This window comes from Capra hircus, chromosome 5, assembly GCF_001704415.2.
Source record: "Capra hircus breed San Clemente chromosome 5, ASM170441v1, whole genome shotgun sequence".
NCBI lineage: Eukaryota > Metazoa > Chordata > Mammalia > Artiodactyla > Bovidae > Capra > Capra hircus.
The window spans coordinates 27738539-27763953 of record NC_030812.1 but is presented as its reverse complement, the minus strand read 5'-3'; the positions used below and the strand labels follow the sequence as shown (position 1 = coordinate 27763953).

Here is a 25415-nt window from a genome sequence, read left to right as displayed (position 1 = left end):
CTCTAATGGATTTTCATTCTTCCTCATTGCCTTTTAGAGCCACTAAGGGTACTTTTTAGAATCATGGAGATGATCAAGACGGCTTCCAAGATTAACTTTCTTTGTTTATAAGCCACATGAGTTCCCAGAGACAACATTTTCTTCTGCCCAGGTCCTTGGTGCCCTGGATATTGTGTCCTGGAAAAGAATTTCATCATCATCTCCCAGGGAAATTTACTCCCAGCAGATCCAGAGATTAGCCAGCATATCTGTTCCAGGGATGGGAACTTGCAGAGACCATTCACCTCATCCTGAATTCACTACTGAAAACACTCTCCATTTGGAAATGTTCATGTCATTTTTAAAAAGTCACGCAGTGTCTCCCTTTTCTTCTATGCCCGTAGCCACAGATAGCCTGGATTTTTACTTGCCCTCAGTTCCTTTTCTTTTTCAGGTTTTATTCTTTCCTTAATTCTTTTAAGCAATGTTCTGATTATGTCCAGTGAGTGTTTAACATGGAGACTCAGCAGATTATAAAATTACCACTAACTACCCAGATAGGACGCTTGCTGATGCTGTCTAAAATTACCACTAACTACCCAGATAGGACCCTTGCTGATGCTGTCTTGGGAGGAGATCTTGGTTAGATTGGTCAGTTGAATAGCAGACTGTCTCAGCAGCATTTAAAGCCAGCCTCTGAATTGGCATCTGTACCTCCTCCACCCTTCTCCCCACTTTGGTCCTATTTATTATCAGATAAATCACCCTGCCCCACCCCCCCACCCCACCCCACCCCCCACACCAAGAACCAGAATCTTCTTGCCTTGTATGAAGCTTAGTTTTCTGTAATCTTTACCTGGCATAGTTATGCAGAATTGATTTGGGTATTTTGACCTCGAGTATTTGGTTGAAGTAGCTTACCTTCAGATGTACCCATTCAGGTCTCACTTAAGAATATGACAGTGTTAGATGCTTCAGGGTTGAGAGTTGGCCGCGCCTGGCAGTCGTAGACAAAAGACACCTCCATGTGGATTCTTACTGTCAGTGATGGATGGAGGGGAAATGATTGGTTGGTACTGCTGTGTTCTAGATAAAGCTTTTGAGCCTGCTGTTTTGGAACAGAAATTATACTCTGAGCCATCTACCCTTCAAAGAACCTGAGTAGCCGAATAAGGCAGCCGTTCATTCCAGATTTGCTCTGGCTACTGCCTGGCCTTCAGGGAAGAGATCTCCACTCATGGACTATTAGGACAGGCATAGCCAAAGGTTCACACTGCTTTAAACTCTGAAACCTCTGAGGCTGCTCATCCTTGACCCTCACTAGGCCATTGACCTGCTACTTCTACCCCTGCCAGCCTGCTGCTTAATTATAAATATCTATGTTTTTTAAAAAAACTTTTTGTACAGTTCAGAGATGCAGAATCTTGAGAAGTAAATCCCTCAGCTAGAGTTTAAAAGCATCAAATGAAACCAAGAACCAAGTTGTGGATTGTTTCTCTTTTTTTGCCTCTAAATTTGCTTTCAAATATCATCAGTTTAGGCTAAGCCAACCTATGATCATTACTTCCGAGTACAGGGAATTTAAGAATTGTTGATGAGAGCATCTTAACCTATCCCAGACTTGTGGTGCAGTATAAGGGAAATACTTCTCTAAGAAACCCAGAGCCCAAACAGTCTAACTAAAGGTATTTCTGGTCTTCTTCCCCGTGAAGAGCTCTGTGCCTCTCAGGTTAGGCCCAGGCAGCCGTGTAGTTAAGGGATCTGTGGGCTAGCCACTCTGCGAGCTCTGGTAGAATAAGGTGGGTCTGCCTCTGTAAAAGCAAGAAAGCATTTGGCTGTGACTCCAGGCCTAGACACCAGACTACTTCTCCCCAGTATGGCAATATGCACAGCTCCAAATTGTGCAGATACCATAATCCTTTATTGGGATTTTTGTCATCCAGCCAGGGGGGGTGTTGACCTGTCTGTGGAAGAAAGAGTTTTGCCTGGGAATCAGGAGTTTGGGCCTTTAATCCTGGCTGCAGAACCACCAGTGTTGACACTGGGCAAATTCTTGTGTGTGGGCCTCAGTTTCCTTATCTGTAAATAAAAAATTCATCCAAGAAGCCTTCCAGCCATTATCCTGATGATAAGAATAAGAGAAGATTTTCCTAGAAAGGTTAGACCTGAGGCCGATTCTTTTGGGCCTTTGTGGAGAGAAAGTATGGGAATTATAAGGGAAAATATGGATTCAGTTGTCCAGACCTACCCAAGTTCTCATGACCATGAGGGAGCCGTGATTCTAGTTAAAAAGATGGAAGGATTGTTGCAGTTAAAAGTGAGAGAGTCACTTGAGTTCCCATGGAGCCAAAGTTCTGTCAAGAAGTTTCTCCATTTGGTCCTTTTCTTGTTGGGAACTGCAAAGTCTACTGTGGTGCTTATTGAATCCGTTTCCTTGTTGATGTAGTAACTGATCCAATTCTCAAACAAATGGTTTCTCGTCAACCAGGAGTAAGAGAGCTTGTCCTTGTTGGAAGTCCGCGGTGAATGAGCTGAGGAGGGGGCAGCCTGTGTGGAGTGTGTGTATTTATCTGTATTCTTTTCCATAGGTACCATTAAATTTGTCTGGCTTAATTTAATGGGAACTTCTGGGACCTGCAGAGACTGTAAAGGGCGAGGGTAAGGCTTTTGTCATCTGTTCAGGCTCCTCTCCTTCCAATGGGACTTCCTCATTCTCCCTATCCCGTCAGCCTCTTCCCTTTGCCAGTTTGTATGTCTGTTCTTCTGCCCTCTCTCGACGTTCTCTTCCCTTTGTGTTTTTCTCTTCTGCCTCAACCACCTTTCCTTCCAGGTCGTTTGAGTCCAAGTTGAAGTAGGCAGCTGGTGTAACACACTTCCTCTTCCGGGAGGGCGGGGCCCAGTCTGTGTCATCAGGGCTAGGGGTTTTATTCTAACACTCTGGATCCTCTGTTTCTTTTTTGTTGTTGTTGCTGTTTTATCTTTTGTTTCCTTTTTTTTGTTTTTGTTTTTCTCTTCTGTTTCCGTGTAGGTCTCTTTAGTCAGCCTTATAGCTAATGCCCTGGGCTACTCGGAACTAGGTGCCATAAAGTCCCTTAGGACCCTAAGAGCTTTGAGACCCTTAAGAGCCTTATCACGATTTGAAGGGATGAGGGTAAGATACTAAGAGCAGCTGATCCTTCTGCATGCCAGTGGAAACTGTTTAAGCATGCTAGAACTGATCACACGGTGGGAAGATCATTCAAACACGAATTCTGTGATGCAGCTGCTGTCTTGATCCTCCACTCTCTCTCCCCTGCACCTGCCCTGTGCGAAGGGGACTCACATTAAGCTGCCTCATCATATTAATACTGGCCCCACCCCCAACAACATGCCATCGCAGACCATGTTAACATTGGCTATTCTCATTTGGCCTGGCTTACCTGTAGCACTTGGGGCGGCTTTCTGGGCTGTTGATTTAATAGGGAGAATCACCAGGTGCAAAGAAGGGGAATTGTCACCCACAGACTCCCTGAAAAGCAGAGGCCACAGACAGGGAGAGTGCTGGATAGGGGCGTGAGCCAGGTGGGGACCGTGGCCTTGGAGTCGCTGAGAAAGCACCTGAGAAGGGGCTAGAAGCTGGGACGGTAGGCCTGGAAATGGGGACAGAACAGAATTTGCCATGACCCTGGGAAAAGAAATGCTTTTCTTTCTATTCTGATTCCTCTTATTGCACCTTGTTGTTCTCAGCCCAGTCCCATAAGGACTGGCAGCCTCCGTCTGATAGCAGAGCTTTCCTCCTCATCCCCTACCCCTCTGCCCACGCTCTCTGGCCCCCTATTGTAACACTGCTAAAATAACAACCAGGTACAATGATAGATGCCTATCAGCTAATTCTTCTGAAATTTCTCAACCCCTGCTGTTACCTGCTTGGGCAATACTCCACCCAAATCCAAACAGGGCAAGGTGCTGTTGCCCTGCCAACTGAGAAATAAGGCTCCCTCTTTTGGTGCCTTTTTGCTGTCTCTCTTGGTTTAAAAAAATTCTGTGTGTGGGCACATGTATGTGCATGAGCACACACATAGTCAGTTTCCTAAAATCAAATGGACAACTGGCTTCTGATGGTAATAGTTGTCCTGTGGTAATCAGAGAGGTCTGTTATACTTAACGAGACCAAGAAAACTCACTTTAATTCAGATGTTGAATACATGCAGGAGAGCAAAACAGAGGATATTTTTTAAACGTGCAGAGATCAAACATTAAACTGTTGCAATGGCCCACACAGAGCCAGACTGCTCAGGGAAACTAGGTACCAGAACGGTACTGCCTCACTCCGTTCTCATCTGTGGGTTCCTGGCCACTGTTCCATGAAGCCACCCACATCTGCCCAGGAAGATGAACATCTCCCTTGGCCTTGGGGATTTTATTATTTTAGTTTATCCAGACAAATGCTTTCTGTAAGACATTTGCATTTCTGCTGTAGCACAGTCACAGTTTGGTTTACTAAATAGAGCCTTTCTGCAGCCCACCTGAAACCATCTGTAGGAAGGTCCATTCCACAGCAACATACATTTATTTGAATTAAGGGAAAAAAGTTGGGATTCTAAGTCTTTCTCGCACAGATAAGAGATTTCAGAATGTGTGCTATTAGGTCCTTGTTATGCTCAGGCTAAGTGTAAGTGGGGAGAGAGTCTGTTGAAGAGGGCTTAGCATTTTAGGGGGCTCTGGTGTCATTGGAGAAGGGTTAAAATGCTCTTCCCTCCTCCCCAACCTTCCTACTATTTTCAGAAGTTAGATAAATATTTTAAATAAGCTGTACTAGTTTTGTTATAGAGCTGATCATCCGTTTTGTTGACTGAAGGCAATAATTGCAACATTGTGCCTCAACTCAGTAGCCTGTGATCCTCCAACATGCCCCAGGATGGGTCTCAGATCTCCTAAAGTGAAACCAGTAATACCCAAAGAAAGCCTGAAAAAGAGATGCCCAGTTGACACTTGCTACAACCTTTCTCCGTCTGGGTGCCCGTTACCACCAGTCCCACCCTGTGGCAGAGGTAGCCCTCATTGATCAGCTGTGGCCAGTTGGCTCACAAGGACCTTGTGTGAATAGTCTGAACGCCAGGGCCCTTCTGGTGGCCACACCCCTTCCCTTTAGCTCCTCCTCCTTTCCTCTCCTTTCGGGGACTCCCAGTTTCATTCCCTCAAAACTTGTCAACTTTCAGGTTGTTTAGGAACCCAGAGATCTGGAATGGGTGACCTTCAAATAGAAAGTTTTATTTGAAAAGCATTAACAAAGGTTTTTTTGAGATGAGATAATCAGGGCAGGCACAAGTTTGAACCCAAAATCAGGCTTTCAAACAATAGACAGTAAGGAAAGTTCTGGTAATGGGTGAGCCCGCCTTTGGTTGACTCCAGTCATCGACAGCATGGCCATTTCTGGTTGGGTCGGAGGTGAGGGCTCATGACCCATTCCTGGGCAGCAGTCCCCCCGCCCTTTTGTGCAAGAACTGCAAGAAGGGAAGAGTGAATTTGCCTGAGCTTATCGTAAGTCCCCCAGTAATAAGCAGAATTAGGGATTGACGTTTCGTTTGAACGTTGCCCTTCCACAGGGATGTGTTTCCCACTTCTTGGTTTGGGTCCTTGGGTGTGCCACCACTTAAGAGACTACCCTTAGAAAATGTTAAACAAGAACTAAATACCATCAACGCGGATGGACTCAACTGTCACTGTGCTGCTCCAGTGAGAGGCTCAGGCCTTCACTTGAGGGGGAACTTAAGGCCCTAGCTTGTCCTGGGACCCTGACTTCAGTCTCTTCCTCAAGCCAAAGACCAGAACACTGAAATACTCCTGCTATTGGCAAAGGAATGCTTAATATAGTTCTTTGCTTTTCTCTCCTCCATAGTAATCTTCATTTAAGGATTTTGCTGTGCTGTTAAATTTTTTGAGGGTACACAATAGTAATGCTATGAGACGTGCATGCATTTTTGTTGACTGTCAGTACATAGTTTTCCATTAAAGCCATGTTCCCTCTGCCATGTATTCAAAGCTATTTGACAGGTTTTATAGTATTTAATGAGCAATAATGTTCCAGGCATTATAGAGAAGACAGAAATGCTGAAAGAATTAGTACACGTTGGAATTTTTCATCAATTAAATGAGATTTGTATCAATTGCTAAGTATAAACTTCTATTGAAAAAAGTAGCTTTATAGATTGCTAGATCGTAGCTTTAAGTAATATTTGTATACCTGATCTTTAAAAATAATGAATTTCATCATAATTAAAAACAATATAGAGTAATTTGAGCTATTAGAGGGCAGAAGAGGAGATCCAATTTATTATGAAACTATCCTTGGAAACTTAAGTTGTCATTTTTATATATATATATATATCTGTAATGTAAGAGTTAAAATAGGAAAGCATACTTTCTTGCTCTTTGGTTGCTGAGAATATTAACTAAAGTTCACAAGGAAGAATTATTAGAAATGTCATCAATTCTCTTTACTGTTTTATTCATGAAATGAAGCTAAGTTCTTCTTTGGTTATAATGAAAGTACATTTCATTATAAGTGAAAGCACATTTACATCTTTAAGTACACATTAGACTTTAAGGGATTTCTACGTCCTGTGTATCACAGAACACCCAGTAAATACTTCTGTGTATCGATTCCTTTGTGCAGATCCGTGAGTATAAAAGTGAAAGTAGCTGCTGATTCTTCCCTGCTGTAAATATTACCCCATACTTGACTGTAAGACACAGACACCATGCAGGACAGGTTAGACCAGGTTAAGGTGGCCAGAAGAGTTCCTGGAGTAGGTATATTCTGAATTGATATAAAAAGCAAGATTTCTAGGTTTCAGATCTTTGGGGACCAACTTCCGTATTGCAGACCTGCGATGGTCTAATAGAAGGTCATCATCTCTCATCCAAGCTCTGCTGCAAAATGCTGTCACATAGACTGGAGCTTTTGAAACTTTACATAACCTACTCTCCTACTTTAGAGAAATAGTCATTTCATTTGTAGGTCATCCTCCTTTTGCCTGTTCTTTTGCACATCTCATTGCCTCGTAGTGCTCCCATCAAAGGGTGAACAGCTATAGAAAGAGGAGATTAAATTTAAGTCTGATCACCTGACAGATTTGGTAACATAAGTAAATATGAGTATCATTCTCAAAAATAACCTTGGGGAGTTTCCAGATTTCAGATATCCTGGCTCTCCTTGTTCAAAGTGATGAAGAATGGAAGTATAGTTATTTTATTCTAAGGACAAAACTATTAGATCTAAAAGAGATTTCTTGGTCTAAGAATTAAGAAATAACTGCCTCTCAGTCTAAAGGCCTTCATACATGAATTGGAGAAACACAAAACTAATTATTTTAATTTAAGGTAGAGTGACTCTTAGCAGAGTATCATTGCCTTTCTGATAGAGGACAGAAGAGACAGCTCTTCTCAGCCACAGGTTCCAATGAGTGGCATTACAATCTAAGGCACACAGAAGAGGAAAATCGGATCCTGCTAGAGCCCAGAGCTGCCCCCTGGTGTTCTTTGTACAGCACGGCCCTTTTAGCCCTTCTGGTCCTGTGCTGGTTGGCAGCGGATCCTATCTTCTTCCCTACACTGAAAAACAGATGCAGGAGCGTGGTGATTCTTGTCACCGTCTTCTAACAAAACATGAGTAGAGTTTGTTTATATCCAGGATCTCTATTTTAACTCCACTTACCCTCCGAGGATGCTAGAAAAGAAAAAGGAACATGCTTCCCATTTCAGGGTCACCTTTCTGGGCCTTAGCAGTCCTGCTTAAGACAACAGCAAGTAAGAATCAGGGCAGGAATGATCGCCAGCATTGTTTTCTGTCCCACTACCTGAAGTGCTATTTTTGTAAGCACTTTGAACTCCTCTACTGAAAACTGCTACAACTGGAAGTACTGTCTAGCTCTTCTCGTCTGAGGTATGAAGCAAAGTTAAAAACAACCCAGAAACTTAGATTCCTAATGGGACTTCTTTTCCTTTTATTTTCATTCCCGAGTCTACTGTAGCCAGTGATTTTTGACAAAAGCCAGTTTGGGGGCTTTGAAGAGCAGTGATCTAACCCGAAACTCTCCAAAAACCCTTTTTCCAGTAGTACATTGGGAAGAGTCAAGTCAAACCCGGGATTGACCAGAGAGATATCAGGATTAGCCAAGCAGGGGCCAACTCAGACTGAGAAGCCTGCAAAGTCAGAAAAATAAAAAGGCTAAAGAAGAATAATGAACCTTGTGTGAAAAACACAACTGTTCAGATTTTATTTTATACTGTTTGGTAGAGGGAATATAGCTTTTTTTTTTTTTTTCTTGAGCCTGCAAAATGATGCATGCTCAGCTCTTGCCTGAAATAAGATAACTGGCCTTGCATAGTCATAAAAGAGACTTTACGTACTGAGTGATTCACTGCTAACCCCTCAGGGTAGTTCTCTGTGATTTTGAACAATCTCACCTTGATTTGCAGAGGGGGAATGTCTGTGGAAAGGCAGCTGGCGAGCTTGAAATCACTCCGATTGTCCTGTGAGGGCCGTATTTCATGAGTTGGTAAGAAGGAAGACTAGACAATGAAATGATTTTTTCGGTCCCAGACTGGTGCTTAGGTGAGAGACCTAGGTCAGCTTGGGCAGGGGAATTTGTGTTCAGTAAAATAAGCAATTTTTAGAATTCCCCAAAGTATATTTCCGAGAAATACAAACTTTTGGTCCTGTTTATGGATCTGTCTGATTACCCTAATTCCAAAGGGAACATAGTGTTTCCATAGTCATAACAAGCCACACAGTGTCATTCCCCTCCTGGAAATCAAAAGAGTGCACGTGCCTGTACTTCTTGCCGAAACTCAGCAGCCTCCCCCTTCCAATGCAGGTGGTGGTGAATGCCTTGGTGGGCGCCATCCCCTCCATCATGAATGTGCTGCTGGTGTGTCTCATCTTCTGGCTGATTTTCAGCATCATGGGAGTTAACCTGTTTGCGGGGAAGTACCACTATTGCTTTAATGAGTCTTCTGAGATCCGATTTGAAATTGAAGATGTCAACAATAAGACAGAGTGTGAAAAGCTCATGGAGGGGAACAACACAGAAATCAGATGGAAGAACGTGAAGATCAACTTTGACAATGTTGGGGCAGGATATCTGGCGCTTCTTCAAGTGGTAAGGTTGTTTTCAGTCCTGTGAGAATTGGACGGCTAGCAGAAATCTCATTTCATTCTTTTTCAACCCTATGTCCAGAATCAGGGTTGCTCTTAAGTCGGGGGTCACTGTCATTTCCCAAAGCAGTTCCAGGGAGACACCTCCCCTGAGTACTGTGAGGTCTCTAAGACCTCAGTCAAGGGAATCTGTCATTGTGCTCAGAATTTGAGTTCTGCTTAGCAACAAATAAGGGTTTTTGCAACACAGTAAGGTTGCAGAGAGATCACCTTCTTTCTCCAGAAGTATGTAGTTAAAGAGAAAGTAGGTAAGTCACAGACCGAAAAGAAAAAAAGGGCAATTTTGATGGAGCAGAGCAATCCCATATTACTGCTATGCTAGAGTTAATTGAAGAATATGACAATATGACGGTGCTATGATGCTGCCACTGTTATCATCTCAACCACAGATAAAGGTCTCAGTGTATCACAGCAAGAAATGAAGCATCTCATCATGTCTAGTTTTCTCTCTCTGGCCAGTTTTTTGGAGTGTTTGACAAGATAGTATGGTGCAATGAAAACTCCTGGGCTTTGAAATCAGATGTAGGTTTGAGCCACACTGACATTTATCGGATATGTAGCCTTGGACAAATTACTCAACCTCCCTGAGTCTTTTTCTTCATCTGTTAAATTTGGATAGTAATACCTTGCATGGTGGTTAAGAGGATTCATGGTGATTTATTAACGTTCCCTAGCACAATGCCCGGCACACAGCAAGCACATGCTTTATTAATAGTTTTGCTATTATGTTTCTGTGTTACTATTACAACTGTTTCTGCACCATATAGTTTCTGGGAGTATTAAATGTGATCGTCCAGGTGAAGCGCTCAACTCAGCCTTGAGTATAGTAAACTCTTCACTGTTAGCTGGTAGAAAGAGGCAGAGTTAATGGTATGAGCAGTGGTTTATCCCATTCCACAGCTCTTTAGTTGTTCTGTCCCGGTTCAAATAATTGGACCCACAAATTGAACCAGAATTAGAGCAGCTTCAAGAAACCAGTGCTCATTAGCTGGCCAAACTTTGTATTGAGTCCCCGCCATATGCCAGGCACTATGCTTGGGCATTACCAGGGCCATGAGATGAATAAAGAACTGCCCAGGCCCTGAGAAAACTTAGAATCTGGTTGAGTTAATAAAATATAAAATAAATGGTAAACTTGGATGCTGTTAAATTGGTTACCCATATTAGTTTCCAAAATCAGGTTAGGCACAATGGGAGAATTGAGTAGGGGCTGCCCAGGACAAAGCCAGTATTGCCACGACAGTAGGTAAATGTGTTACTTAAGAGGGAAAAGTTCTGATTGAGGGTTTTTTTTAGTGCAACTATGAATTTTTCAAACCCCCATTACTTGTTTAACACCATTGTAAAAAATGACTCCTTCATGGAAGAGGGGTAGGTTCTAAGTAACATCAGTAGATCCCTGCCATTCATAAATATGAGTTTGCCCTTGCTTTAGGCAACCTTCTTAGACTCATTCTGAAGACCTTTTGTAAAAGTATGGACTCAACTACCATTGTCAACACGTTTCTTTGCCAGACTTTGATGTTATACTCAGGGACTTAGACGAAGCTCCCATGGGATCTGTATTAACAAACAGAAAAATTCTGTGTGCACATGAGGCTGCACCCAAACTCCCTGACTTGTGTTCTCACAGAACCTAAGCATGCCTTTTCAACCGTACCTAGACTCCCACCCACCCACCCGCTAACAGGCACAGTCTAATGGCTGACTCTGTTTGCCAGGCAACCTTCAAAGGCTGGATGGACATCATGTATGCAGCTGTAGATTCGCGAAAGGTAAGGATATACCTGGTGAGATCACAACCTTCTTAAATGATTAGAAAGCTCATGGCATGGTGAAGCTCAGTCAAGAGAGAGAGAGAGGGTTAGAACAGTTACTGCTTGTCTTATTGATTATAGATCACTTTCCTCCTCTCAGTGAGTTATCAATCACTCTCTTCCAGTGGCTCCGGATGGTTAGGCTGTTGGCTTTCACCTGACCCTCATGGAGCTGTCTCCTCCTCAGTGCTGATTTGAACTAAGTGTGGCTCCGCGCAGACAGCCCTCCCTTCTCCTTCCCCTACCAGTCTGCATGTCTTCCACCTGTGTCCTGGCAGGAATAACACCTTCTCAGGGCAGGACCTGCCAGTGTGGAAAAGCAGACAGAGTCTAGGGCTCCCACCCCAGCTTGCTCAGTGGCTCAAGTGGTTGATGTAGCTGATGGCCTTGCCGTGTCAAAATCTCCTATCTGATCCCCCAAGCTCTGAGCTGACTCTCTCTTCTCTCCTGTCCTTTGACAGCCTGATGAGCAGCCTAAGTATGAGGACAACATCTACATGTACATCTACTTTGTCATCTTCATCATCTTCGGCTCCTTCTTCACCCTGAACCTGTTCATTGGTGTCATCATTGATAACTTCAATCAACAAAAGAAAAAGATAGGTCTCCTCCCCGCATTGCCAGCAGCCAGAGGTCCACCCAGACGAGAGGCGCTTCTGTCCCTCTGTCTGGAGAAAAACTCCTCTTTGTCTAGAATCCACATCATGACATCACTGTGGCACAGCCCCACAGTACATTAGCCCCAGCCAGCTCGTTGACTTCTGCTGGATTTTGCAGTGTGAGGTTTTCCACACTTGTTACACCAAACCAGCAATTTACTGGTACCAAATTTACTAGCAATTCTTGAGGCTCTTTACTGGGTTTGACCTCCCACCAGAGGGAGGTTGGGTCCCAGAGGGTCTAGCAACAGCTGAAAAGGAAAGCAGCAGATGAGCAGCTTTAGTTAGAAGTAGAAACTGTCTCGTTTTGTCATTATCTTTGTTCCTCCCTGGACCACCAGCACATTGGGATTTGAGAGATCAACCTTGGAAGGCTTACTTCCTCACTTGTCCCAGATGGTTAACACTTTTTCTAAAGCAAATTGAAAAGATTACTCTTGTTCGTTTTCCGAATCAAGTCTGTCCCAACAAACTCCAAGGAACTTCTCAAATTGCTCCCACCAAGATTTCTAAATTTTTGCTGTTGTCGGAAATGGGCCACTAGCTAGGACTTGAAAATCTTTTCATTTTAAAATGTCTTTTTCAAGAATTATATTAGGAAAGCAGGCCCCCCTAAAATTTATGAAGATGTATTTAGAATCATGGCTCTCAAATGTGCCCTTTCCTGAGGGTCTGTCAGTCTGTTTTCTTCCTTCCTTCCTTCCGATCTCCTAGCAGGTCTCAGAAATCCCAACGACAGGTGTATTTTTGAGTTAGAATAGTTGTCAGGCCTTCCTCACTCTGGGACAGCCATTAGCTAAACTGACCTCTGGCTTACAGTGAAGAGGGGGATCCCTGGCTTACAGTGAAGGGCGTAAGGCCTTCCGGGTTCTCAGGGCTGCACCTACAGCAAGTAAGAGCCAGTTGTAATTGCGCGTTCTCTTTTTCCCTCCTTTACTTTGGAGGTCAGGACATCTTCATGACCGAAGAACAGAAGAAGTACTACAATGCCATGAAAAAACTGGGCTCAAAGAAGCCGCAGAAGCCCATCCCCCGCCCTCTGGTGAGTTCGTGGTGCCGGCCCAGGGCAGGTGGGACTCCATATGAAGACACGGCAGAGTCACTGCAAAGAAAGGAGGGGGCAGATGAGGGGCGGCCTGTGCCCCCCAGTCCGCCCCTCGCTGTCCATCCACAAGATGTGAGGAAGGGAATTTCCTGGCGGTCCAGTGGTTAGGACTCTGTGCTTTCACCATCAGGGGCTCGGGTTCAGCCCCTGGTCAGGGAACTAAGACCCTGTGAGTCATGCGGAGCGGCCAAAAATGAAAAGATCTGAGGAAAAGGGAGGACGGGTTACGGTACGGGGTGGCCTTTGTGTTTGCACCCAGCCTTTTCTCGGAGCCTTCCTCGGGTGGCAACAGAATCGGCATGTTGACCATGTTGGCTCTCACTCTGGTAGAGAGATGTTTGTGTTAAGAGACCACCTAAAAACTAACAGCAGAATGTGAAGTGAAAGCCGATCTCTCCTATAAGTACAGGACAGGATTTGGTCATTGTTTTCTCCATGCTCTCCTTAACAAGTAAGTCTTTCCAGGGATGGGCCTGAAAGTGAAAGAAATGCTCCTGTGAGAGCAGGAGAGGGGGAAACTAGGGAGGTTTGTAAAACAGACTTGGGGAGAGGGATTCTGCATGGCCCTTGTATTGGAGATTGTCCTCTTGCTTCAGAGAAGGAGATGCTGAAGCCATACACCCTGCTAGGTGGGATGTGACCCCCAAAAGCCAGGCTCAAAGTTCCATCTTCTGTAACTTTTATTTAAAATAAAATTTTAAAAATCTACAGCAGAACTCTTAAAAGCGTATCTGACAACCTAATTTGTAAAAGTAAAAGTGGAGTTATTTTGTTGAGTCAAGAATGGGAGTCCCAGGTTCGGGCCAGCTTTCTGAGAAGAGCAAAAAAACAAGAATGGGTGTCTGAGAGCCTTTTCCTGACTTAGCCCCACAAACCCTGTTCCTGACGACCTCCTCTCCCCAATTTCTGAGGGCGAGGAAAGCCCTTCCTCATTGCAGAACAGTGTGAAAACCACCAAGTTAAGTAATCCTAAAAACAAGCATGTGCTTAAGTGCCTAGGTACCCAAAAAAATCAGGGAGCTCTTAAGAAAGAGAATGTTTTTTATATTTCTTTGATGTTAGTTTCCACAGTGTGATAGAAGTGTGGCCAAAGGGAATGGAAGAGGGCCGACGTTTCTAAAGCTCTGTTCAGTTCTTTGTACATGGGACCCTGCGTGTGTTTTCTCCCCCACTAACATAGAAATGCTCAGTGTGGTAGGAAGTGTTAATAGTTATTCCACAAATAGTTACAGATCTCCTACTGTGTACCAAGCACTAGGCAAAAAGTGATAAAATTTAGACACCACCATCATGGAGCTTACAGTATAGTGGGGCTACTATAGTTAATAAATAAGTAACCAACTAATTATAAAATGTGGAATGTTGTGAGGAAAAAAAAAAATGCACTGAAGGGCCATGTTAGAAAATAACGGAAGCCTGGCCTGGAGGATCTCTTCCAACAGAGTTGGGTCTATTTGAGCGGATGAAAAGGAGTCGGAATGCCGGGGAATGAGATCCTGGAAAAGCAAATGAGGCCTTAAAGATGGGAAATACTAGTGTGGCCAGGTGGTGATGGACTAGAGGAGGGGGTGTGAGGTGAGCAAGACCAGACTGTGGAAGGCACTTTTAAACCAGGTTAACCACAGGAATGCTGTTGCAAGCCTGATGGGAAACCGGTGAGAAGTTTTAAGTAGGAGAGGGATGTGATCCATTTCTAAGTAATCACTTGCCACTGTGTGGAGACTGTGTTGTATAAGGGCAAGAGAATAAGCAGGAAGACCAGTCAGGAGACCCTTCTAGAGGTCCAGAGGGAAGACTGTGGTGGCTTAGGCTAGTGTAGGGCAACAGAAATGGAAGGAAGTGGGTGAATTCAAGGAAGAATCAACAGGGCCTGCAGTGCACTGGATGAGGGATGAGGGAAAAGGAAGAGCAAGAATGACCCTTAGATTTCTGGTTTAGATACTGGATGAATAATCACAGTGAGAAAGGAGCAAGTTGGGGGATGGTGAGAGAAAGGACTTGTTGAGCTCGAGATGCTTATGCAGTACCGAGCAAACAGCCCAGGAGTTCGGAGGAAAGATACAAGCGGGACGAGAAAACACTTGGGAAACTAAGTATAGAGGTACTGTGTGAGCAGTAGGAAAAGATGGCACATGAGCTCTCCAGGGAAGAAAGAAGAGATGAAGGGAGAGCAGAAATGGCCTGCAAATGAGACCAAAAAGGGACAGCTGGAGAGGCAGGAAGGCAGACAGAAGCATGTGCTGGCATAAAGAAAAGAGTGGTGATTTCAAAGAGCTCTTGATGAGGGAACGTTGACGGTGGTCTTTGTCCCTCTCCTGCTGCTGGCCAGCACTGCACCCGAGAAAGCAGAGAGAACTTGGATTCACAGGGGGGCAGCTTCCACAGTCTGCTGGGGAAGGTTTTCAAGAAGCCTTTTCTGTCTTTCCTCCCTCCCCACCCAGAACAAAATCCAGGGGATCGTCTTTGATTTTGTCACTCAACAAGCCTTCGACATTGTTATCATGATGCTCATTTGCCTTAACATGGTGACGATGATGGTGGAGACAGATACTCAGAGCAAGCAAATGGAGAACATTCTCTACTGGATCAACCTGGTCTTCGTCATTTTCTTCACCTGTGAGTGTGTGCTCAAAATGTTTGCCTTGCGGCACTACTACTTCACCATTGGCTGGAACATCTTCGACTTCGTGGTGGTCATCCTCTCCATTGTGGGTGAGTGGGGCAGGAGGGGCGGGGGAAGGGACCCGGCTGACCCTGAGGATGGGACTCCTGGGAGTGCAGCGAACGACACGGGGCCGAGGCGCCCGCAGGGTTACATCCAGGGTGCCCACATCGCTGACATGGGTCAGCGAGTTTCTGTGAGTGTTCACGGAAGTCTTGGATTCTAAATTCTGTGGTTGAAGAGGGGGAAAAGATTAGATTTGGTTCTTGCTTTCAAAGAGTTTACATTCTAACAGGGAAGGTGTAAAAAAAAAAAAAATTGTATTTTAAAATCTATCAGTAGCAGTATATCGTGAAAAAAAGTCCTGGTAAGAGATTGTTACATTGGATGTTAATGAGAGTTCTGGTGATGATGGCTGTGTTAACACTTTTCACTGTTGCCAACACTCAAGTACTACAATTTTATGGTGCCAAGTAGTTTGAGAGTTTCTTCACTTGTGTTATCTCATTATGACAGCCCAGGAATCAAGGTATTTTATTATCTTTGCTGTGAAGATGTCCCAGAGTCACTCAACTCAGAGGTGGCAGAGACAGAACTCAAGTTGGTTTTTAACAGTGACTTCGTGGCACTTGTTTTAACCAACAAAGGGCCTGGAAGAGCTGGTGTCCTAGCAGGCAGCGGAAATGCTGTCCTACTGACCACCCTCCTCAAAATTTCCCTGCCTTCCTCACAGTCTTCTCGAATGATGCCACGCTGCCTTGGTCCCAGGCGGGTGTGACTCGAGCCAGAGTGCCCGAGACAGGGAACCGGTCCCAGAGCTGAGGTGGCGACTGTGGGCACCAGAAGGCAACTCTCCTCCCACTGTCTAGTTCTGTCCTCCAGAGCACCATGTCCAAAAATGTGTTGCGTAATCTCACATATTTCTCCTCAAGGAAAGAATCCCATAATGAAACTACCTTGGGCAACACTGTACATTGCATTTCCCTTCAGAGGGTCACAGGGCACATTAGCTCACAGGAGGCGCTTGGAAGTCTTAGAGTAAAGAATTCTGTTTAAAATGCCGTCCCACCTTTATCCAATCACAATACCCTGTTTTCAAGTAATAATAATGTTTCTCAGACTTCAGTGGAATATACTCTGTGCCAGTCGTCATTCTAAGTGCTTTCCATGTTTTAATTCATGTAGTCATCACAACAGCCCTGTAAATATCCTGGGGAACCAAGGCACAGAGCAGTTACTGAGACATGCAGCTGATGAGCAAGCAAGCCCAGCCCCTGGCCTCAGCTCCACACTCGAAACCTCCGACCAAACACACTTTGGATAATGCTGCCCTTGACCACTGTTCTTGAACTTTTTCTGCCCACCCATCACTGAGTGGGATGGAAAACCCACAGATCAAACCATGCCCCCTATTTTCAGATGGTACTTGAAAATAAGTAGGAAGAAGTGTTTCTCTTGATGCTTGGGATTTTTTTTTAATATCATTAATTTGTTCAGAAACAAAAGTGTAGGAAAAAATCTTTTTAAATTAAGAGGTGTTGGGGTAAAACTTACCCTGGCACTTCCTAGAAAGTGAAAAATGAAAGGGTTAGTCACTCAATTGTGTCCGACTCTTTGCAACCCATGGACTGTAGCCTGCCAGGCTCCTCTGTCCATGGAATTCTCCAGGCAGGAATACTGGAATTGGTAGCCACTCCATTCTCCAGGGGATCTTTCCAACCCAGGGATTGAACCAGGTCTCCTGTGTTACAGGCAGATTCTTTACCGTCTGATCCACCAGGGAAGCCCAGCACTGGGTCTTGTAGGCACCTCCTAGAGAACCTCTTAAAAGTTGACTCCACTGCCTAGATAGCTGCCTGCTTATCTCTCCCCACTTTTCTCTGGCGCAATAAAACATTCGTCTTACAAAACCTTACTCGGGCATCGTCTCCTCTCTGAAGCCTCCTCTCCATCATATATGGAATGCAAACATCACCTGCACTACCTGACTTCTCAAGGTCGCTGGTTATGACTTAATTGAGAGGTAAAAAGAGGAGAGCTGAGAAAGTCCTCTTGGGTCCCAGCTGAGGTAGATTTTCTTGAAAGTTCAGACGCCTCCCGAGATTCTAGCTCCAGACAAGTGACCCCAACACATTGTCTGTCTCCTCTGCACTCCTGCGCCTTGCCCCCTCCTGCGCGCTAAGATTCTTCCCTAGCATAAAACCTTCAGCTAAGTCTTCTGCAGTTCACTGCCCCAGGGTTTGAGTCCCCAGGATTGGGGGAATATTTCTTTATTTAAATGAAGTCTCTTGTGGGCTGAAGCTTACACTTGCTCATGGGGGCTCCGCAGCAGGAGAGGACGCTGAAGGAAGAGCATGTGGTGTCACTGCGCCCTTCAGTTGTCATTTCCCAGCCGTTTCATTGCCTCTTCCTTCCGTGACCCTCCCATTTTCACTCTGTAGTTTTAAAGGCAAGTGGTCTGGTGGAGGTGGACCCCTGGAGGAATGTGAACAGAAACAGGCCCTTTGATGTGTGTGTTTCGCCCCCTACTTTCATATCCTATTAATGCCTTGACATTTTTACCTGCTGATACTGGTTTCTGATTTATGACTTTAAACACCAAATCTAGAAGCTGTGAATTAAAAGCCACTGCTGAGAAGTCCCTTTAGTTTGCAGGCTAGTTTGGTGGGGTAAGGACATGGGGCCATGAGAAACCGAAAATGTCTTTCCAGAGCTAGGAAGAAAATGCCCTGAGAATTGGTGACCTTAGCAGACTAAGATTTTGCAACCACAGGGTGGAGCCAGGACTTCTCATTCACTGTTTGTGAATGTGGCAATTTGACAGCATTTTGGAGAAGAATCCATCACATCTCAGGAAGTCACGCACAGACAAATCTGAAAAAAAAAAAAAAAAAAAAAAAAACCAACACCAAAGATCAGTCTCACAAACATAATGTTAGGTTTCAAAAGAAAATTAGAAATCTAAAAGAAAAAAAATTAAGGCAAATTAGAGATCCAGAAAGATAGATATGGAATAATTCCTTAAACCGTGTAGGGTGCTACCTGTATATTTCACACACAGCAAAATTATGAAGACGCTGAGACGATGCGTGCCACCTGCAGGATAGTGGTTGCTTCTGGGGGTGATGAGTGGAAGCAGACATGGTCTCTGTTGTTTTCTCTGCTTTTCTATATGTTTGAAAAATGTGACTTTCTTTTGAGAAAATTTTTTCTATTATGAGAGTTCAGATTGATTGGTAAGGCACTCACTCTGTAAAGTCCTTTGAAGTTAAGGGTTCCATAGTGCCAGGTGACATAAGTAAAGAGAAAGGGCATCTCACTAACATATCTCCCGTTCCCCTTCTTAGGAATGTTCCTGGCTGATATCATTGAGAAATACTTTGTCTCCCCGACCCTCTTCCGAGTCATCCGATTGGCCCGTATTGGGCGCATCCTGCGTCTGATCAAAGGCGCCAAGGGAATTCGTACCCTGCTCTTTGCCTTAATGATGTCCTTGCCTGCTCTGTTCAACATCGGCCTTCTGCTCTTCCTGGTCATGTTCATCTTCTCCATCTTTGGGATGTCTAATTTTGCATACGTGAAGCACGAGGCTGGCATTGATGACATGTTCAACTTTGAGACCTTCGGCAACAGCATGATCTGCCTCTTTCAGATCACCACGTCGGCTGGTTGGGACGGCCTCCTGCTGCCCATCCTAAACCGCCCCCCTGACTGTAATTTGGATAAGGAGCACCCAGGGAGTGGCTTTAAAGGAGACTGCGGGAACCCTTCAGTGGGCATCTTCTTCTTTGTGAGCTACATCATCATCTCCTTCCTGATTGTGGTGAACATGTACATTGCCATCATCTTGGAAAACTTCAGCGTAGCCACAGAGGAAAGCGCAGACCCTCTGAGCGAGGACGACTTTGAGACCTTCTATGAGATCTGGGAGAAGTTCGACCCCGATGCCACCCAGTTCATCGAGTACTGTAAGCTGGCAGACTTTGCAGATGCCCTGGAGCATCCTCTCCGCGTGCCCAAGCCCAACACCATTGAGCTCATCGCCATGGATCTGCCAATGGTCAGCGGGGATCGCATCCACTGCTTGGACATCCTTTTTGCCTTCACCAAGCGGGTCCTGGGAGATAGCGGGGAGTTGGACATCCTTCGGCAACAGATGGAGGAGAGGTTCGTGGCGTCCAATCCTTCCAAAGTGTCTTATGAGCCAATCACGACCACGCTGCGGCGCAAGCAGGAAGAGGTATCAGCAGTGGTCCTGCAGCGCGCCTACCGGGGACATTTAGCCAGGCGGGGCTTCATCTGCAAAAAGACAACTTCCAATAAGCTGGAGAATGGAGGCACCCACCGGGAGAAAAAAGAGAGCACCCCATCCACAGCCTCCCTCCCCTCCTATGACAGTGTGACTAAACCCGAGAAGGAGAAACAGCAACGGGCGGAGGAAGGACGAAGGGAAAGAGCCAAAAGACAAAAAGAGGTCAGAGAATCCAAGTGTTAGAGGAAAGCAAAAATTCAACATTGTACAGACTTAAAACTTGCAAGTGAAAGATTGTTTACAAACTTCCTGAATATTATCAATGCAGAACAGCTGTGGAGACACTTTATCCCGAAGATCTATACCAAACGTAGTCTGCTTACCACGTACCATGGTTGCATCTTGAGCAGTGACCTGCCAAGGGCAAAGGACCCTGCTCCCTGGACTCACAGATTTTCTAATGCTTGGGCAGGTGGTTACTGCATGTTCCACATCCGTCAATGCAACTTAGGACAAAACTAACAGGATACATAAAACAGAGGTGAGGCTGCCGGGACCAGTGTATTTCCGTTGCAGCCAGATGGATTTTTTTTGTTTGTTTTTCATTTTGTTGATTCTCAGAAGCAGAAAGCATCACTTTAAAAGTTTGTTTGTTCATGCAAACTCTATTTGCATTCTTACATTAGTTAAGCTAAGCAGCAAAAAGAAAAAACACACACACTCATATTTAGCCCATGTCATTTACTTGTCAGTTTCTTTGACATAAAGCCGCATCTTCTCCACATGGGCTTCACGTGGTTTGGAGATGGGTGGGGGAAAACAATCAGGTTTCTTCAGGCTGAGGAGGACTTGCTCAGGCCGATTCCAAACATTGTGTTCGTTCAATGCGTAGAAATGATTTGCATGATGGCATGCCGTGATCAGGAGTCATGCATGAGAACCATACACCACAGGACACTACTAACCCTGTCCCCTGCACTGGGTCAGCCTTTGGACAGGACCCAGCCCTGCACCGTTCACTGTATTTGGAGAAAAAATGGTAAGCATTCCATGCCCGCTGCAATTCTTTCTGAATTCTTAGAAGTCTTTCGTACACCTTCTGGGTAGGGAAACATAACCAACCAATTGACCACCACCACCAACAACAACAAAAAAAACAAACCCAGTCCAACAAGCAGATGGATCCGTTGTGTGTATATGTTTAACAGACATCTCTAACATACAGCCATTGTTGCACATTTTGAAAGATGAACTCTTTAATGCTGCTCTGTGTCCCGTACGTGGGGGAACTTTGATCTCGAATGGCTTGTATTAATGTCACTGTAAAACCAAATCTTAGGGCTAAAAACAAAAATCAAAAATTTTTTTTTCATTTATATCTTGCAATATTTATGATGATTGTTTAGCCTTCATACTGGAGAACTGACACTTTTTGGGGGTAGAGATAAAAGTGCTATTCAGAGTAGCATGTTATCTCTAGAAGGTCATTTGGGGAACTTAAAACCACCTTTTGTTGGGGGTAAAGGGGTGCTCACTTCATCAGTATCATGTCCTTCTGCATTGTGGCTTTCTCCGGGCTGGGGTCCACATGGAGAGGGGTTTAGATATTCCGAGCGGGCCTCTCTCTTCCATGGAGTGGTTGTCACAAGCTCAGTCGCTGCACAGTTCCTCTTGCCTGCGTCACATTCTTGCACCATGTAGGGCTTCCTTTACCCACAGAGGTGGGTGCGGGTAGCAGCCCTGAGCTATGGCTGTGGTTTCTTTCATTTCTTCTTAGAATAGATGGTCACTCGTGGGACCTCAGGAGACATGGAGCCGCTTCTGAACCCAGCCCACTTGATTTCTTTATTGCACTGGTTCTCATGAGAAAGCGATTTAATATGAATCCTTAAGAACTTCCAGCTTCCCCCAGCGCATTCCCTTTCAGCCAGTTTCGCCATCTGCTTAGCGACCTGCACATTGTCATTGGAGGGTGGCTTTGGCGGGGAGCGTCATAGCTTCTGTTCTATCTCCCACTTCCGGAAAGAGAGTTCTTAGTCCAGGGGTTTCTCATCCGATGACTAGATTTCAGAGCTAAGATGCTGCAGGTGAATGTGTCAGGAAGTCGATTCAAAGAATGAGGAGAGACTTCAGCATGCAAACCAAATCAAAATGAATTCTTCCTGAACCATATGGTAGAGGGGAAAAAACAACCCATAGTCAGACACACCAATCGGCCTTGCAGTAGGAGCACTTTGGATGTAATTTCACAGTCCACCTGACTAGTTTTGCATAGAACAAACCACAGCCAGTCAGTAAGCAGAGCTTTCTATCTTGCTGGACCACTAGAAACTCTGTCCAGTTCTCAGAAGCCTGCTTCTGCGACATCATCTGTAGAACTTTTTGTACTACACCCGATTCCAGGTTGGAAAGGCATTTTCTTCAGTGACCCTGCTAACTGCTAGGATGAATGTATAGTAACATGTACAGGCTATATCGTAAACAGCACAAAACAGAAGCTGACGTGTGGTTATTCTTTTTAAGAGAATTATAAATACTGTAATATATCATTTTATTTTATTGGCATGCCTTTTTGTAAATACAAAGTACTAACTTATTAAATAGGAAATGGCTTCTGGCTTATGCCATTGTCATGTTTATTTTTATTTTTTATACTTTTCTTTCTTCTTAGAATTTAGATGCTGTCAGCCAATGTACATCCCCAAACCAGACAGACAGACAAAAAATTTTTTATCGCTAATGGTCTTTTCCAAAACAACAAAAAAATATATATATTTTTGTTCCAATGTGCAATAAATTCTAACCACTTCTATGCAAGATTTGGCTAAACTTCATAATTGTTCTTGTTCTTAGGTCTTGAGATGGGCCACAGAGCTATAAGATCCCGCTCTGTCCTCCAAGTGCTCGTGCTAGTGATGTCATTAAGCTACTAGAGCATATTAATGAGATTTTTTGAGCTCTGACCTTTTTTCCTTCCCCCAGGCCCTGGTCTCCCCACCCAGCAGGCTATCTCCTCAGTGACACACACAGGCCTTGGTATCTGACACCCATCAGCCAGCTTCATAGGGAAGAAGCCACCTCCACTCTATTTGAAGTTTCACTTTTTTTGTTTGTTTCTAAAAACTCTTCCCACCTTCTTTCTCCTCACCTGATGGCCCTCCACCCACCCACTCGTTCACGCACTCTCGTACTCACCCGCCCTCCTCCACACTTCTTTGGTAGTAAGTGACACCATCACCAGCAGTTTACACCCGCGGTTAACAGGCATTGAACTGAAAGAGTCAGTGAAGGCGTTCTCGCACGTCTTCACCCAGTGGATAAGTGGCAACGCTTTGCCAAATACTAACGAAGCCAATCAAAAAGCAGCAGCAGCCACAGTATCACTGCACATATATATATAGATATATAAATATGATATAAATATTTATTTTTTGTAGCCAGGTCCTTGGTGCAGTATTTATACTCCAGAATCCACCTGTAAAAAAAGGACAAAAAGCAAAAAGACATGTGTGATGCTGTTAATTTAAAACGCAGAGCCAAAGCCACCGAGCAGCAGCTGACATGGTTGCTGGTTTGTGTGTGAAAAACACTTTCCCCTCTTCTTTTCTTTAAGCTCCTCGTTGCTTAGGATGAGGAGACTCCGTCATTTAAAGCCGAGGGCGAGAGCAGGAGGCACTTCCCAAGTCGGCGGCCTTGCACCCACCCCTCTGAATGAGCCACTCTTGGCATCAGAAGTTGACTGAGGAGAGATTAACAGAAACTCCCGGTCAAAGCCCCTGGAACAGCAATGCCCAGAGTTCTCTCATTTTTTGCTGCAACCAACGTAAGCTTGTAAAAGACCAATAGTAAAGACTAGTGTATTAGTGAATGCATGGAGGCCAGCACTGCTCTAACCAAGAGGTGATGAAAAGTACATCACTTCTATAAGCCAAAAGGAAACAACATGAAAACAACCCTTTTCACTGTACAAGGGAAGCCTGTCTTGGTGTGCGTTTGTTGCTTGACCCTCCCAATATTGTTTATACCTGGGAAGTGGGACTTTAGCACATTTGGGGAAAGGAGGGGAACGAAAGGGAGAGAATTGAGGATTTCTCACTAAGTTCTGGCTAAAAAGCCAAGATTGGAGAGAAAAGGAAAGTCCTGTTCTCCCCAGGTCCCCACCCACCCACTGTGTGTGGCATTCCTCCCCTGCTGGGCCGCTGCTTCCAGCCCCATGATACCTGTTCCTCACCGCCCCCAGCAGATCCCCCAGAGATGATGCCAGCCAACCCAGCTAGGCTGGCCTTACTCCTGCCTTTTTCACCAGTGCTTTAAGAAGAAAACCATTCCAACGCCCCACAGCTCGGGCGAGCACAATGCCCAACAGCCTCCACTCTGCTAGCTACTGCTGGGCCCTGCCCTCCATCTCCCCCACCCACAAACCAGCAGACTCGGCTGGTCTCATTGGCACCACCCCTGCCCCGCTTTGGGGACACCCCTCTCTAGGCCACGTCTCCCAGTCCAGGAACACTCAGGAGGATTTTGAAGTGCCCACTCTAGTCCGCTCCAGGAGCTCCGCTCTGGAGAGAGATGGCTGGTAGGTCAGTCCCCATCCTCCCCTCTCGGCCCCCAGCCTCCAGGCCTGCTGTGGAGGTTAGATGGCCACGGTTGTGACTTAGTGACTGAGTCCTGGGCATCTTCTGTAATGATGCCTCTTTTTTTCTCAGATGTTGCCCAAAGTTTTGCAAAAAGCTTCGTTCATTTTCAGGTACCCCCACCCCCTAAAGAACTGGCTGCAGCTAGCCAGCCAGGGGGGACATCAGGAGAGAAGAGGGAGTCTGGGTGGGGAGGGGCCCAAGTTTTGCCATCTGGGCTGTGGCTCAGCATTCTGCTTTCTTGGATTCCCCTTCCAAGAGCACCAAGATTTCCTGTCAAAACACTCCTGAGGCACCCCCTGCCCCTGCCCCCCACTGCTGTTTGCTGTACATAGAGGCTAAGTGGGGTGGGGTGGGCAGGTGTGCACGTGTGGTGTGTGTGTGTGTGAAGAATGTATATAGGTAAAGGGGAGCGCGGTCCAGTGGTTCCAGAAAAGGGACAGAACTGTGTTCCATCCCTAGCTCGACCACTGACTCGCTGTGTGGCCTTGGGCAAGTCACTTAACCTCTCTGTGCCTCAGTTTCCCCGTCTGTAAAATGGGGATAATAATACTGACCTACCTCACAGGGGTGTTGTGAGGCTTTAACTAAATGTTTTGTAAAGTGTTTTTTGAGATACAGAGGCAAAGGCACTAGGGAAGGGCAAAGTATTTATTTGGACTTGCGGAAGATGAAATGGTACCATAAATGCTGCTATTCTGAGAGCCATTTTAAACTGCACTGCTCCAACCACCCCCGCTTCTCATCACCAGGACAGCAGGTCGAGAAAATGTCTTTCCTTTCACTTGCTTCTGGGGTTTGTGATTGTTCTAGACACAATTCTTTTACCCTTGCTGTATCTTCTTCCCTCACCCACTCGACTTGTTCCCTGTTCCGTTTATGCGGAAATGGCAGAAATGCTTGAGAAATGAGAATGTATAAGTGGATTGGAAGTTTATAGTCTGAAATTTCAATTTTACTTTGTACTGTACATCTTTTTACTTTAGAATTTGCAATAAAGGGTTACGTCAATCTTGTTTTCAACTCTCCTCTTGGACTGGCCTGTCATTCTGTCATTACTCTCGCACCAGAGCCCCTCGGCCCAGGGATGCCCACCCAGCAGGACCCC

General features: G+C 45.1%; 1 protein-coding gene across 5 annotated transcripts in view; it reads left to right on the top strand.

The window, feature by feature from the left end:
* SCN8A (sodium voltage-gated channel alpha subunit 8) overlaps positions 1-25335 on the top strand; it is a 200564-nt gene extending 175229 nt beyond the window's left edge. For all 5 annotated transcript variants that reach the window (XM_018047744.1, XM_018047746.1, XM_018047747.1 and 2 more), the window contains exons 21-27: positions 3008-3130; positions 8838-9122; positions 10900-10953; positions 11457-11594; positions 12592-12696; positions 15201-15471; positions 18769-25335. In XM_018047744.1, coding sequence (XP_017903233.1) covers positions 3008-3130; positions 8838-9122; positions 10900-10953; positions 11457-11594; positions 12592-12696; positions 15201-15471; positions 18769-19916 — 2124 coding nt within the window. In that variant the 3' untranslated portion in view covers positions 19917-25335. The remainder of the gene's footprint in view (positions 1-3007; positions 3131-8837; positions 9123-10899; positions 10954-11456; positions 11595-12591; positions 12697-15200; positions 15472-18768) is intronic.